Here is a 15,384-nt window from a genome sequence, read left to right on the forward strand (position 1 = left end):
GTAGCCTTGCAGCCCAGCACAGCTACCACCCTGCCCGCAGGAGCCACGCTGCTACACACCTACTAACCCTGCCTGATGTCTCCAGCTGAGACTACAAATCCCAGCATGCTGCGCACAGGCCTGACCTGGGGCAGGGCGGCGCGTTGCATGCCGGGGTCTGTAGTCCTGCCCTACGCCCTGGATGGGCTCAATTTTCCGCAAATGAGGTAGAGCCCTCTGGCTCCTGATAGGATGATGCCGGAAGAGGGCGGGGGAAGTTCGGAAAGGGGCGCGGATAGGGCGGGTGTGATGTTGATTGGCGGGGGCGTTGGCCTATGGGCTTGGGGCAGTGGGCGGGCGCTGCGAGGCGGTGGTGAGGAGGACCGCCAGGGCTTGTGTCGGAGTCAGCAGCCGCCGCCTCCTCCGGCCCGTGTTAGCGCGGTGAGTCCGGCCGGACGGTGAGTCTCGGCGGGAAAACCCTAGGCCACGTCGGTTCGGGGTGGGAACCCCCTCCGAGTACGGCTGGGTTCCAGACTCCGCCCCCACGGGCTTGCCCCCCCCGCCGCTCCCTGTACCCCTCCCCCCCCCCCCCCCCCCCCCCCCCCCGCCCCCCGGGGCCTGCCCCCCACCTCCCTGTCCCCCCCCCCCCGTCCCTCGGGGCCTCCTGCCCCCCCACCTCCTTGTGCCCCTCGCCGTTGGTCCTGGCCCTCTGCCACCTTCTCGGACCTCTTCTCTATCTGGGTCTTGCCCCCTGGCAGCCGCTCCCCCAGCCTGGCATTGCCTCACTGACCACCCCCTTTCCAGATAGCCCAGGAACCTGGCACCCAGCGGCCCCACAACAGCATCTGGCCATGCCCCCATCAACCTCCCCTCTTAGCCTCCCACTGCCCTGAGGCCTGGCCCCTGGAACCCTCCCATCCTGTTTAGATCAGTCTCAGGCCTGGCACCCCAATCCCCAGCCTGCCCAGACCCTCTCTTCCCTAGGGCCTGTCACCACCAGGCCTGGCTCCCTGCCCCAGGGTAGAGACCCCCTCCCAAGCCTTGGGAGCACCCCTCTTGTTATACTTCCCTCTATTTCCCCATCCCCTGGGGCTGGTACTCCCCATCCCTCTATCCTTGAGGGCTGGCATGCCAAATACCCTTTACCCCTGTGTCTTGCTACCCCAGGGGCTGGGTGCTCCTGGTCTCCACCCATCTCTGTGGTGCCTGACATTGCCCCAGCTGAGCTGTCCCTGGCACCCTCAGCCCTGCTGCGCTGGCTGGGCCTTGCACTCTCAGCTGGTGTCTACGGTGGCTGACTCCCCTTGGGGCTTGTCTTTTGGTGTCCTCATCCCTGTCCCATGTATGGCTGTGCCCCCCCCCCCCCCCTCTACCTGACGAGGAGGTGTGAAAACTCTGCCACTTCATTTCAGCTTTCTGAGTGCCTGGGCTCTGGTCTCCTGACTCAGACTGATGTCTGTAGAGGGGATCCTCTGTTTTGGAGGGGGGGGATTAGGCACCTTTAATTGGGGGAGGGAAGAGAACAAATGAGGTGGGGATAGCACAGCTGCTGGGAGATGGGTGTGAATTTAAATTAGCCACTTTATTGATCTGGCCACTTAACAGATCTGATTTCCCTCAGCATTTAAAAACAACCACCCCAGGTTTTCTAAAGGTGGGTGTGGGCTGGAGAAGGGGGTAGTATGGAGGGGGTGGGGGAAAGATGGGAAAAGCTTAAGAAGTTAGCCATCTGCCTGTCTATTTCTACCTATGCAAATTGCTGTTTTATTTTGCTGGCGAAGCTCAGCCCCAGTGGTCCAGGAATGGTAGGGAGAGGCCACACTTGCTCCCCACAGGCCTGACTGTTTTGTTTGTATCAGAGGATTTGTGCCTTTTCAGAATAGGTAAACCTCTGACTCAGAGGCTTTGAGCAGTGTTAGCTTCTTGTGTGAGCGTTGTACCAATAATTGCCCCTTCCCCCAAAGGGGTGTAGCAGTCTGAAGGGAAAACAACTTTTATGCTAGAACCTTGTATTCTAAATTAGCTTCCTTTAAAAAAAAAAAACAACCACCACCAAGTGTGGGTTCTTTGTTGGCAGCTTTGAGAATTTAACCATATTTTTTGTCTGGATATTGAAAAGGTGCTAAAAGCAAGCAAAGAAATGAGGACCCTCCTTTTCTTTTCTCTTCTTTTAGGCTCCCAGCATATCTTGGTGCAGAAGACTGGACATAAGGTGGAAAGGATGAAAGGTTCATTCTGAGGTTGACTCATTGTTCCTTAGCCTTCCTGCCCCCCTTTGAAGGGGGAGACAAAAACCTGTGCTCATAAGAGCCTCTCTAAAAGCGAGGAAGCTGGCATTCGTGCTCCTTTCAGTCTGGCTGCATGTTTAGTATGCGGATTGTGCCTCTTCACTAATGAGAGGGAGAATGGGAACCCAGGGAAGCCCTGTGAAGAGCTATGATTATCTGCTCAAGTTCCTGTTGGTAGGAGACAGTGATGTTGGGAAAGGAGAAATCCTGGAGAGCCTTCAAGATGGAGCATCGGAATCCCCTTATGCCTATAGCAATGGTAAGGATTTTGGAAGGGGTAGGGGGAGAATGCTCCACTCGGTAAAAGTGCAGCCATAATTATAAAGAAGCTATTGATAAAGCTTTTTTCTAATTGTTATTGAGCTGCAGCTCTAGTTTTTCTTACAAATAGATTGACTTTTATTGAGGAAGGGAATTGTACAGTACATGATGCTCAATGGATGTATCCCATGTTTTGCATTGTACTTTGCTACAGTTTGGCTTGGTGACTTATCAGTTCGGCTTAATGGGACTTTCATTAGTGCTAATGCAGGGGCGGGCAGACTTTTTGGCCTGCGGGCCACATCTGGGTATGGAAATTGCATGGCGGGCCATGAATGCTCACGGTTCCCAGCCAATGGAAGCTGTAGGAGAGGCGCTTGGGGCAGGGGCAGCGTGCGGAGCCCCCTGGCCGCTCCTATGCGTAGGAGCCAGAGGGCGGACATGCCGCTGGTTCCAGGAGCCACACGGAGCCACAGCATATGCGGAGCAGGGCAAGCCCCAGACTCCGCTCCCCGTCAGGAGCTCAAGGGACAGATTAAAACATCTGATGGGCTGGATGCGGCCCCCGGGCTGTAGTTTGTCCACCCCTGTGCTAATGCAAAGGTGTTGTCACTTTATTCCTTAAAATCATACGAATCTGCCTCCCAGTGTCATAGTAGAGAAATGATCGGAAACATGTACTCTGTTATCTGACACATTCGTTAGATGTGCAAGAAGCATGGCAACACTTATACATCGGTTTAAAATAAGTGTGTGTGTGTATATATATATATATATATATATACACACACACACATATATTTTGGAGCATTGTTGAAGGGTTAGTACAAGCACTGAACTATACTCACAGTTAGTACTCAGGCACTTGTACCAAAAGAACTATGAGATTAGCTCATATCTAAAGCTTTTGGTGAGTTGCTACTTGGGTACTCAGGAGCCTAAACTTAATCTCTACCTCCTGCAAAATCAAGGTTTATAATGGAAGCCCTGACAGACCATTAACTATAGTGTCACAAGACTATAATTAAGAACCAAGGAGTGGCGCTGCTCTCTCTCCTGCATCCCCTCTCAGTAGTTAAAATGTAATGCTGCCTGGCAGGGTGCAGGTCCCGTGGTGACTTGCAATCTGTCATACTTCTCGCCATTTTCAGTGCAAAATGTGAATCTAAGGGCTTGACAGAAGCAATCTAATTCAGACCCTGGAACTCGGCATCTTCGCCAAGACCAGCCTGGGGGCAGTAGTAGCTGGCACTTGCAGACAGGAGTCTGAGAGAATCAGGCGCTTGTTAACATTTGGGGTGAGACAGATTGAATTCAGAGTTTGGAGGAGCAGTACAGCTTGACTCCTGACAGTGCTGAGTTCTCTTTGTGCATAGTCTTTATAAGAGTTGCTGTACGAGTACATGCACTGTTGAGAAGATGGCTTGGAGAGGGCAGGATAGCTGTGAGATCTAGACTCCTAGTAGAAAATTACAGGGCTGTAGACAAGACTTGACATGAGCGCTAGCATTCGTATATTAAGGATTGCTTCTGTGAGGTACTGGGTATCTGCAAAAAGGGCTCCACACCCAGCATTAAGTGAGAGTGGTGTGTCATCGAGAACTGGTGTACTTTGCACCTAGTGTTGACTGACAATTCCTGCTGTATCCTTCATTTTTTTTTTTTCTTATTGTTGATACCATTTCAACAGGTGCTTCTATGGTCTGAAAAATGTAATTAAAAACCTTTTATTCGATAAGGCAATTCAAATCAGTTGGAAGCCAGTAATGTAGGAAAAGAACTAATGACTCAATAACTTGGACTGATTTTTACATTATAACCATAACAGTAAATATACGAAAGAAACCAACAGATTAGGAATCGATCAATACGGGCTGTGCCTCCTGCACTCTGAACTGTACCCCAGAAAATACCACAACTCTTTATTTTAAAGAAAACCCAAAATACCTCTAATAGCTTTAAAATTTCCCATGGCTGCTTTCTGTGTGCTCTTGAACCCATTTTTAACCCATTTTTAACCCAGCTAATTTTAGTCATATTTTGAGTTTTACTCAGTGCTATTGCATTTTTGATATTTCCACTACTTAGTGGCTCATCTTGCTAAATTGAATACCCTGTGGATAAAGGGATTGGATAGCCTTGCAATTTGAGTGAATTTAACACTCATGGAAAGTCTTGACAGTCCTGGCAATCAAATGCCTCTGGCTCCTGAGCAGCCAGGGTGCACTCACAAAATCCTGCCAACATGCCTCAACAGTCACCAGGCAGGGACCATCCCTAGCTGTAAAGGAAGTTAAGCTTCCATGTGTGTTCAGGGCTTCTCGCCTGAAACTGGCAGCTAAGGTTAATTTTATATGTTTGTGTTGATAGTGCTTGTCCACTGGGAACTGGGCTGAGATCACTAAATACTCTATACATGCTCCCTGAAGAGCAATCCAGTTTAGCCAATACTGATCCAGATTCAAACCAGTGATCTGTAGGTGAAACACTGCATATTCCATTACCAGCCCCTCAAACCATCGGATTTTGTCTATCATAAACTTGGGACACATTTCTAATACTGTCCAAAACCCACCAAATTGAAATGTTATGCAGAGGCTCTTGTGTAAAACATAGCAATTTCTATACACATCCTCTTTTTTTCTATAAACAGATGTTCATATTGTGCCATCCGTTTCTCATTTTAATTGCCCAGAAAACGGATCTTACCATTATCTGAGAAAAAGGAGTAAGTTTTGATGCGCTAACCACAAGGCTAGCTCAACAGCTCATTTCTCAAGCTTGATTTCTCCAAGCCCTGGCTGGGTCCTGGGGTGAGTTCTGCAGTGCCATGTGCTTAACCTCTGTTGGGGAGTGGCCTTCCTGGTAACTACTGTTCCTGAGCAAGGAGCAACAGGGAGTTCCACATCCTTTGCCAAGGATGGCTACTGTGATGCAGGACTCTGAGATGGGAAAACCTGGGGGGGGAGGAAGGTGGGGAAGACACTCAGATATTGAGAGAGAAACTTATAGAACTTAAAAAAAAATAATTAAAAAAAAATCTGGAGCTGATCATTTCTTTTTGTGGCCTAGGACCAGAGTCTTCTATGCAGCTGAGCTTTGGCTTGCCCTTACCCTATCTGACTTCAGCAAAGGCCTGCACCAGGAGAGTTCTTGGCAGTCTATAGGAGTGATTTGAAATGGGGTCCAACTGAGCAGGGGGGTCTGCTTTCTTTGCAGTTGACTATGCAGTCCATAAGAGAGGCAAAGAGCCTCTGAAGCTGCAATTCCTGCTTACGTGCAGCTGCTTAAGGGACTTTGATATGTAGAATGGACTGCATCCTTCCTGAAAGCATCGTCAGTATAAAGACTTTTTTTAATCCCAGGAAGCAGAGTCCAAAGGTTGCTCCTGAATATAGGTCTGTAGTTGGGAACCTCTTATCAAATGTGAGTTTTATTCTGAATTACTTTTTATTTTTTTCCAATGCCTAGCAGATTCAGCAATAGCTCAGTAATGCCTCTGTTTCAATATTTCACACTCAAACTGACAATGTGTTCATGCAGTGACATAGTTGTTAAACTCTGGAGGCTGGCCTCCATGAAATGAATTGGTGGGTTTGACTCTAGCTCTGGACAGGTGGCCCCATCACAGGTTACTGCTGTGAATTGGCACTGACACCCTTGAGCAGCCTACGACTGAAGGATCCAGGGCTACTGAACCTCCTTTCAGTGCCTAGAAGGTGGCAGCTTGATATCGGGGCTGAGGCACGCTGATGCAGAAGCTTCCCCTGGGGTTCCCTATGCTGTTCATCCTCAGTTAATAATTAAGACGTCAGCCACGAGGAATGTAAGGCTGATGGTGTTTGCAGCACCCCCTGCTTCCTCTGGGGCAGTTGTATTCCTAGGGCCCTGGCCTGCTCACTGTGTGTATGTACTGGCATCCCTCACCAGGGCTGATTTCATAAAGGAAATCCTTTAAGTGAGGATGAGTTCATAGAGCTCATCTTCTGCGGGCGTGGACTGCATTCTGACAGGCTGCTGGTCTGGTCCAAACCGAAAGGCTTTCCTTCCAGGATGTGCTGTTCAGATACAAAGGCTCTGAAGCAATCTCCTCCCTGGAATGTTTGGGCAAAGAAAGCCCAATGCAGACTATTTTGGGGAGGGTGTACATCTCAGCAGTCCCGGGTTTCAAGGGACTGAACCGCTTTGACTCCCCCCACCCCCAAACCCATTATCCCAGTTGGAGCAGCTCCTGTCCCGTGGGGCTGGCTGGGCTCAACTCCCTGCTCTGGCTTTGTGACCTGGTCCCTGGCACATGGGGTCACAGTGCCACTCAGGTTTCTCCTGGCCCCCCAGGGTGAAGTTATGATGCCCAGAGTCGGGGAAACTGAGCCCAGCCAGCCTCACAGGACAGGAGCTGCCAGCACAGGGTGGGCTTACTCTGCAACTGTTCCACCCTGCTCTGGGTCTCCCACCCCCTGTGGGCAGTCCCACTTTAGTCACTTGAAATGCTGGGATGTATGGAGGGAGTGTGTGGTCTTTCCTCCTATTCTCCCCGATTTACCCCCCAAAACGATTACAGGCTGCCTTCCTCCTACTGCAGAAGCAGGACTCCCTGCGAGCCTACCTGTCCTGTTTCCTTTCAGGTAGAGGGACCTGCTGAGAGGGGTACAAAGCCTACCCTTTCCCTCAAGGCTGAGCATGCTCCTTCCTCTATGCCTTCTGCTCCTGCTACCTTGGGCAGAGAAAGGCTAGCTTGGCACTTGTACTCTGAGCCCTGCTTAGCAACCTGTGCTGCAGCTAGACTAGCTGAGACTAAATGCAAAGCTGCATGCCTTGTCCTGTGTGACTGATGTGTGTCCTGAACATCTGTCACTTCATAGAGTTTGAGATCAGAAGGGGCCATGAGATCATCTAGTCTGACCTCCTGTATAGTACAGGACCCCAGTTTCCACACACAAAACCCAACAGCCACAATGAGACCAAAGTATTACAGCCCACAGGAGACTAGAATGTTCTGTGCCCCAGGAAGAGAACAGGAGGGACCAAGGTGCACCAATGTCTGAGGCCCCTGCAGTGGCAGGGAAACGATTAAGTGAGATATATCCAGATGATCCTGGCAAGTGACCCGCACCCACTGCAGAAGAAGGCCAAGGTTCCTGCCAATCTGACCTAGGGGCAAATTCCTTCCTGACACCACGTATGGTGATCAGTTAGACCGAGAGAGAATATGCTCTGCACCACCTCAGAGTCCTGACCCTCCTTGTCCAATGTCCCATCTCCTGCCATGACCATCCCTGATGCTTCTGAGGAAGGAGATTAAACAAAAACCTAGAAGACATTGGTGGGGGAAGATCCCTTCCTGACCCCTGCAGGTGACTGGCTGAAACCCTGAGGCAGCGTATTTAGGACAGTGGCGCCCAAACTTTTCCTGTTGTATGCTTCTTATCAGTAATGGAATCTGTCCACGTCCCCCTCCATTACTGCACAGTTGGCTCAGCAGAGGAGCTTGGGCTGAACTGGAGATGGAGGAGGAGCTGAGGCTAAAGGCAGACATGGTCTGGGGGTGGAAAGGGAATCGGGCAAAGCTGGGCAAAGGCCGGAGCTGGGCTGTATGGCGTTCCCTTCCTGCTCCCCATGGGGGCTGGCCTGGGCCCTGCTGTATGCCCCCCTGAACGTTCCTCTGTACGTACCTTCCTAAGGTGGCATGCCCCACAGTTTGAGGACCACTGGTTTAGGAACATAAAACAAACTGGAAATGAGTCCCATGACGGTTGAGTCCTGCCCCTATCATCACAAGCAACTTTGTAATACAGTGCATTTATAAATTTGTCCAGCCCCCTCTTAAAACTAAGTTGTTTGCATTACTCGAATCACACAGTTGTCTTGTCCTTGTCCTCCCCCTAAATGTTGCAGTAGCCAGGAGTACCAAAGCACAGCAGAAATGCCCCGATTGTATTTCTTGACTGTTCAGAGCTCTCAGGTGTCTGGGCAAGTGGATGCAGTGTGTGTATAGCCCTGAGCCAGGGTGTGAAAGGCAGATCTATTCAGCTGGGAAGATGCTTGTTCCTTGCAGGAATGCATGTCATTTAGACAATGCTGTGTCACAAATCAAATCTCTTCCTGAAATTCAAGCTGCTCATATGCTTGCACTTAAATAATCTTGTCCAGCCCCTTCCTTTGGCTGAGAAGTCTGCTCTGTTATGTGCTGTGTCACAACCAGATGAGACTTGTGAATTTCTCTCTCAGGAATACTTGACAGTGTGCACAAGTGACAGTGCTGCCATGTGAGCAGGTGATCAGCATTCACAGGAAACAGGGTTTGTCTTAACACTGGTGAGGACCTGCCTGCAATATGCTTTGCTGGTCGCACGTGCTTCAAAACATTTTGCACGCTCCCGTGGAAAAGGGTGCTTCTCCTCCCTGCTGCTAGCCCCCACAGGGAACCCGTTCTTCTCTGTCCCTGACTTATTCTTTCATATACAGATGGGCTTGGACTGGAATGGGATAAGAAGCTTTCTTTTCCTACTGGATCAGAGTGGGGACTATCAGTTTGAACAGGTTTCAGGAAAGAGGTGTCTGCTAGACATAGTAACCCTTAGTTGGGACGACACTACAGAGAGAAGCACCGTTTCTAAGTGCTCTAGAACCCCATACGGTATCTCGCATTTATTCAGAGGAGGGATGTAGTGAGCTTTCCAGCAGGGTCTTTGTTATAAAATGGGCAAAGGTGGAAGTGTGGGGGGAGGGGGGGAAACTAAAATAAACCTAGAGTCAGATCTGACCTTCCACAATATAGTTGTTCATGGGTTCCATTGCTCTGAGAAACTGTTCAGTCTTTTATGAGGTCTAATCATTTAAAAGAGATATAATTGAGCTTAGGGGGGGTGCTATTTTTGATACCCCTCTTCTTCTCTTTCCTTCTCTCTGCGGGCTTTCCAGTTTCAGTAATTTTCTGGTAAAACTCAGCTGAATGAGATAAGGGGATTTAAAATGAGATTTCCCTGTTTCCATCCCATGCTACTTTCTCCACTCGTATTGAAGTATCCAGTGTAGGGTCTGGTCATAGTTCTAGACAACTGTGTATACTGCTGGCCAGGACTGGGGTAGGAAGAGAAGCAGGATATAGCGGTGGACTTGCCATTTACAGAAATAATAAAACTCACCACAGGGTGGACACAGATGCCACTGGCTGAAACTTTGACTTCACTAGGTGCAAGAATCCAGGCCAGTGTTTCTCTGGGTAAGAGGGCAGAATCTAATGCCTGCCCTCTTACCCAGAGAAAGCACAAGCAGCAATGCAATAGATCAGGGGTTCTCAACCTTTTTCTTTCTGAGGCCACCCCAACATGCTATAAAAACTCCACAGCCCAGCTGTTCCACAACTGTTTTTCTGCATATGAAAGCCAGGGCTGGCCCTACAGGGTAGCAAGCAAGGCAATTGCTCAGGCTTCCACCCTGGGTGGTGGGGCTTGGGGCCCTGGGCTTCAGTCCCATGCAGTGAGGCATCGGCTTTCTGCCCTGGGCCCCAACGAGTAGAACGCTCGCCCTGCTTGGCGGATCCCCTGAAACCTGCTCGTGGCCCCCCAGGGGGCCCTGGACCCCTGGTTGAGAACTCCTGCTATAGCAGTGGTTCTCAGACTTTTGTACTGATGACCCCTTTCACATACTAAGCCTCTGAGTGCGACTCCCCCTTATAAGTGAAAAACACTTTTTAATATATTTAACACCATTATAAATGCTGGAGGCGAAGCGGGGTTGGGGGTGGAGGCTTACAGCGCCTGACCCCCCATGTAATAATCACATAACCCCCTGAGGGGTCCTGATCCCCAGTTTGAGAACCCCTGTGCTATAGAGAATAGATGGATGTGCTGGTGAATCCTCAGGAGGGGGTAGGGCACTTCACTGTGATACACCTGTACCCCGATATAACGCTGTCCTCGGGAGCCAAAAAATCTTACCTCATTATAGGTGAAACTGCGTTATATCGAACTTGCTTTGATCTGCCGGAGTGCGCAGCCCTGCCCCCCCCCGGAGCACTGCTTTACCGCATTATATCCGAATTCATGTTCTATCGGGTTGCGTTATATCGGGGTAGAGGTGTATATGGGATTTCCCCCAATACCTACAGATCCCTCCACGCTATCTTTAACCCCATACACTCTTCCATTAAAGTTTCCTCTCCTTTAAATCAGCAATAATCCGTTTAGGTTGTTCTCCAGAGCAGACCTTGTCTTCTGTCCAAGTCACATGCCAAAGTACTCCCTTTGTCACATTCTCTGACCCGTCTCCATGTCATTCCCTGCTCTTGGAACTACCCTCTCGACTAAGTCTTATGGGCTTTCACCCTCTGCTTCAAATCCTCCTTTGAAATGTCCTGTAAACAAACACAATCTAACCTGCAGCACCCCAGTATCCTTCCACCTTGTCATCACTCAGTGCATTAGCTGCATATTTCGATTGTCTATGTAGCAATCCTATAGGTCCCTAGCCAAAAGATGTATTCTTCTTGCAATCAGTGCATCCAGGAGTAGAGTGGAGGGAAAGATTGTCTCCTTATTTCCTCCTCAGTAAGGACAGAAGAACTTCATCCTCCCCTCCATGCTCCTATTTTTGCCGAGCTTCTGAGATCCACAGGACAGAGGCAGCAGCCTCCTCCTCCCATTGCACGCATTGCCCCTCCTTCCCCCCAAATCAGGTCTTCCTGGGGCAGAGTCCTGCAGTGACAGGGAGTGCTGCTCTTCCACTGTTTGACTTGAGAAATGTTAGCAGACAAGTGAAATTGTTTAAGATTGCTTCCTGGACTGCTAACTCTTTCAGAAGAAGGCCTTTGTCTCCTTTTTTTCTTGTCAGCATGCAGTTAGTCTAACCTTCCCCTTTTGGGGTGCTCAGGAAGTATCTGTCTGACTTACACCCAGTGTTTACTAAAATCTTGGAATGGGGTAATCAAGATATATCGCCCTCTCCTCTGACCAGCACCAGTTCTCAAGACATAGATGCTGTTGCATTGCTTGGGAAGACTTGTATGTACAAGGCCCAGATTTTTTGAAGGTATTTAGGTGCCTAATTCTGATTAATTTCAGTGGGATTTGGGCAACTAAGTACCTTTGCAGATCTGGACCCAAGTGAATTTTGCTTTACAATGTTGCAGTGATACATCAAGGACACATCAGCAGCACGTCCGAGAGGTGGGAGAGAACAGTTATCTTGACTCCTGTTCTCTGTTGCTTCCCCATCTTTCCCCCCCCCCCCCCCCCCCCCGCTGCATGCAGTTGGGTGTGTTTCATGGTATCTTGACAGAACAGTATTTTCCATATCAATATAGACATCAGCTGTCAGTTTGGGCTGGCCCACTAACAGATGCCACACGCTAATAGAAATGACTGTTCATTCTCTGGCATGATTTTGTGTTCATGGCAACAATGTTTCATACTGAGGTTTCAAGTTCCCTCAGTGGCTGCAGAATTAATAGGCAGGGAACTCTTCAGTGCGGCTGCATTGGCCATGCTGCTAGGAATCTCCTTCTCTTGCAATCGCTTGAAATACAGTACAAGTGGAGAGCGATTGTTACAGTAATCCCTTCCATCTGCTAGCACTCGCTCCAGTCCCCTACCGGAAACATTTATCTCCACTACAGTAGGGGACAGAGCTCTAATCTAATCAGAGCGAGCATTGAATCCAACCACTTCCAGCACCTCTAGTTTTTCCTTGTCTCCTTTTTTTAGTTCTTTTTGTGAGCAAATGTTCCTCAGATTCTGCACTCCTTGTGTTAGTAAGATCTCTTCTCTGCTTGATGTGAGTCAGGTGGGGCTAATTCTAAACTGGGGTTATAGGCAATCCTGTTCCCACTTAAGTTATTAGGAGTGTGATCATGCAAGGTGCTGAACATCTTCTAAGATCCTGAACATCTTCAACTCTCATTTAGGGTTTTTGAGGGTGCTCAGCACCTTATAGGACTGGGCTGAGGTTACCTCTTTGGAAGGGATTGGTTAGAAGTAGGCTTTAGAGTTACGGAACAGATTTATAATACAGGGGATGGGGGAAGTGCTCTTCAAAATGCTCCATGGATGCTTGGAAATGCTAATACAACTGAATCACAGATTATAACACACCTCCTTTTACATGTCTGTTTATCTGTGTGTTTAAGACTCCTGCATCTTATCACTATGGATTTATAGCTTATAAATCTGAAGTTAGAGGTGTATATTTAATAAGGAAAAGTGGTGTTCTTTTGTGTTTTTGTTTTTGCTATCTTGCTCTTACAACAGGTTTATTAACCAAGCAGTGCTTGTTAGGTTTGGCTTTCTCATCATTGTCCTGACATAGCATTGCCCAATTCTTTGTGGAAAGGCTGCAAGCTCAATACAAAAGTTACATGCACTCTGCTATGGAAAATCTTTGTCTTCCTTCCCAGTGAGCTTCTGTTACCAAGCACTTCCTGACACACTTTCCTCAAGTTCTACTCTTTGCAGAGGGAGGGGGAAGGCATCTTCCTGTTGAATCTGTAATGGTACTTGCAGTAGCCATGCAGAAAGCTTGAAATACATTTGTGGGTAGTAATAAGTCTGGCTCCCCGACTTCCCTTCAGCTCGCTTCTGCATTTCCTTCCCCTGATAAGTCTGTCTCTCTCTCTTTCTCTCCTACCTTCCATTGCCCTCCAAACTTATTTCTCCAGAAACTTTCTGTATGTTATCTGTTTCCTTAGCAGCAGCAGCATTACGTCACTTGGGCTCCTAGCCTATTCCAGACTTTGGGTAAGTAGGAAGAAGCTGTCTAACTTGGAAAGCATTGGAACTGGTGTCCCTTCCCTTCCTATAAATATTCTGGTGCATGCCAGGGGGCACCTGAAACCCCATACATTAAAAGGGATTTCCTTAGAGAATGGAGGTGGGAGTCTGAAGTCTGGTGATTGCATTTGGGGCGAAGTTCTGTTTTGTGGGAGGCTTTTATTTTTTGCAGATCTCATTTCCCCCCATTAATTAAGGTATTAAAATATAATGTTAAAACATACATGATTCTTAAAGACCTCTTATTTCTTTGTTTACACTTCTGACCAGGTGTCTATTGCCATGTCTAATATTTTGACACATTAAACTTGTACCCTTTTTACAATGTTGGGAGCTGATGTTCGCATTAAGATGTATCATGAAGAGATTTGTTTGTCATCCCTACTATGTGATGTGGTGATCATCTCAACATAAGACATAGTATTTATTGCGATAGGATTTTGTTAAGATTGACACAATATATTTACTGTTAGGCCATTCTAGGGAGGGAGGCACACTAAAAGAAAAAGATACATTAAACAAGTGACAATATTTAAATGGAAGGCAACAATGCAATTCTGGGTTCATGCTTAGTTACTCTGTCAATCCCTTCAGACTTCTGTGTATTCCTAAAGGGACTTCAACTGAATCGAGTTAAGAGTTAAATAGTTCCAGGTTCTACACTAGAATCACCTGCCAGCACTTGTGGTTTTACAATCCCACTTTACTATCTTAAAATGTTGATTTTTTTTCTCCCTTCTGCTGTTTGAGATTGACACACAAGAGAAGCTACAAAGTTTTTGATTTACAGAAGAGTCCAGAGACTCCAGTTGGGATCGGGACCCCTTTTGTCAAGTGTCTAGAACAGAGATATGCAGTCTGCACCCCGAGGAGCTTGGGGAAACTGACTAAATACAAAGTCTTATTTAACAGCAATGCACTTTGTATCCTCTCTTTCCGGTTTGTTTCATCTTAGACTGTTTCCACTGCCAAAAAAAGGTGTTTTTTTGTTTTGTTTTGTTTTGTTTTTTACAGAGAGAACTAATATGCATTAGTTACCTTGCTGGAAAGTCCAGTGGAAACAATGCACAGGTAGTTTTTACAATGATGTAGCTGGGTGAGGTCAACACTTCCCCACTCCCATACGCAGATGACCTTGCATAGCTTCATCATGGTAAAAATTAGAGCTTTGTTTCCACAAGGATTTTACAGTGAGATAGCTTACATATTAATTATCTTACTGTAAAAACACACCTTTTTGGCAGTGAAGCCTTAGCCTCTATCCTCATAGGTGTTGCTTTTAACATTAGGTTAAAAACTCATAGTACAATTTTAAAATATACAATGTCCCTTTAAAACTTAAAACTCTGGCATCATCTAGACTTGCAGCCAAATGAATGTTTAGCCTCTCAAATGAGGAAAGTAATTAGGGAAGTAGTTCCGTGTTTGCAAGTATGAGTGGCTCTTTTTCTCTCTGCCTGCCCCCATGCATCTTAATTCTCTCTGTTCTTTCTCTTCCTTGACACTACTGCATCCCTAAAGAGACCTTATACTTTCCATCCTTTTTTTTTTTTTTTTTTTCTTTTAACCAAAGAAAACTGGACTGACCTCTTCACAGGCCAGAGCTGTGCACTGACTATAGATCAAAAGGAGGGCTCATTGGGGTTTTAATTAACTGTGTAGTCTCTGCTTGAGAGTAGCTTGCTTGGAAACGAAGTCTCTCCTATTCAGATCTGAAGCAATATTGCTGGAACACTGCAGAATTTATAAAGGCGCGTACCTTTAATTTTAGAGCAAGTTGGGAGGGTCAGATACCTTGGGAAGTGCTGTATGCAGTGTTGTAGCTGTCAGCAATTGGAAATGCAAACTGATGTGCGAAACTTCAGCGCTTGAGGGTGCTATAAGGAGAACTGCAGCCAAGAGTAGGGGTCCCAACCTCCTCCTCTATTCATTATGAACTCTGATCTCTCCATAATTATGATTGGACCATTGTAAACCTGATGTTTTTGACACTTTTAACTTTTCCAGACCTAACCAATTTACCTGGAATTCCCCAGGTGTGATTCAGTGCCGCAGTTCTTTTTATTTATTTATTTTTTCTTGGATAATTT

At 47.5% G+C, this 15,384-nt stretch overlaps 1 protein-coding gene across 2 annotated transcripts in view; it reads left to right on the forward strand.

Moving 5' to 3' along the window:
• The first annotated feature begins 328 nt into the window (after window positions 1-328).
• Window positions 329-15,384, forward strand: part of RAB40C (RAB40C, member RAS oncogene family) — a 60,523-nt gene continuing 45,467 nt past the window's right edge. Inside the window, exons 1-2 of one of the 2 annotated variants that reach the window (XM_034783359.1) lie at window positions 329-437; window positions 2,154-2,526. In XM_034783359.1, the coding sequence (XP_034639250.1) occupies window positions 2,373-2,526 (154 nt within the window). In that variant the 5' untranslated portion in view covers window positions 329-437; window positions 2,154-2,372. The remainder of the gene's footprint in view (window positions 438-2,153; window positions 2,527-15,384) is intronic. The other variant, XM_034783360.1, reaches the window with a different exon arrangement.

Source organism: Trachemys scripta, chromosome 10, assembly GCF_013100865.1.
Source record: "Trachemys scripta elegans isolate TJP31775 chromosome 10, CAS_Tse_1.0, whole genome shotgun sequence".
Classification (NCBI taxonomy): Eukaryota; Metazoa; Chordata; order Testudines; family Emydidae; genus Trachemys; species Trachemys scripta.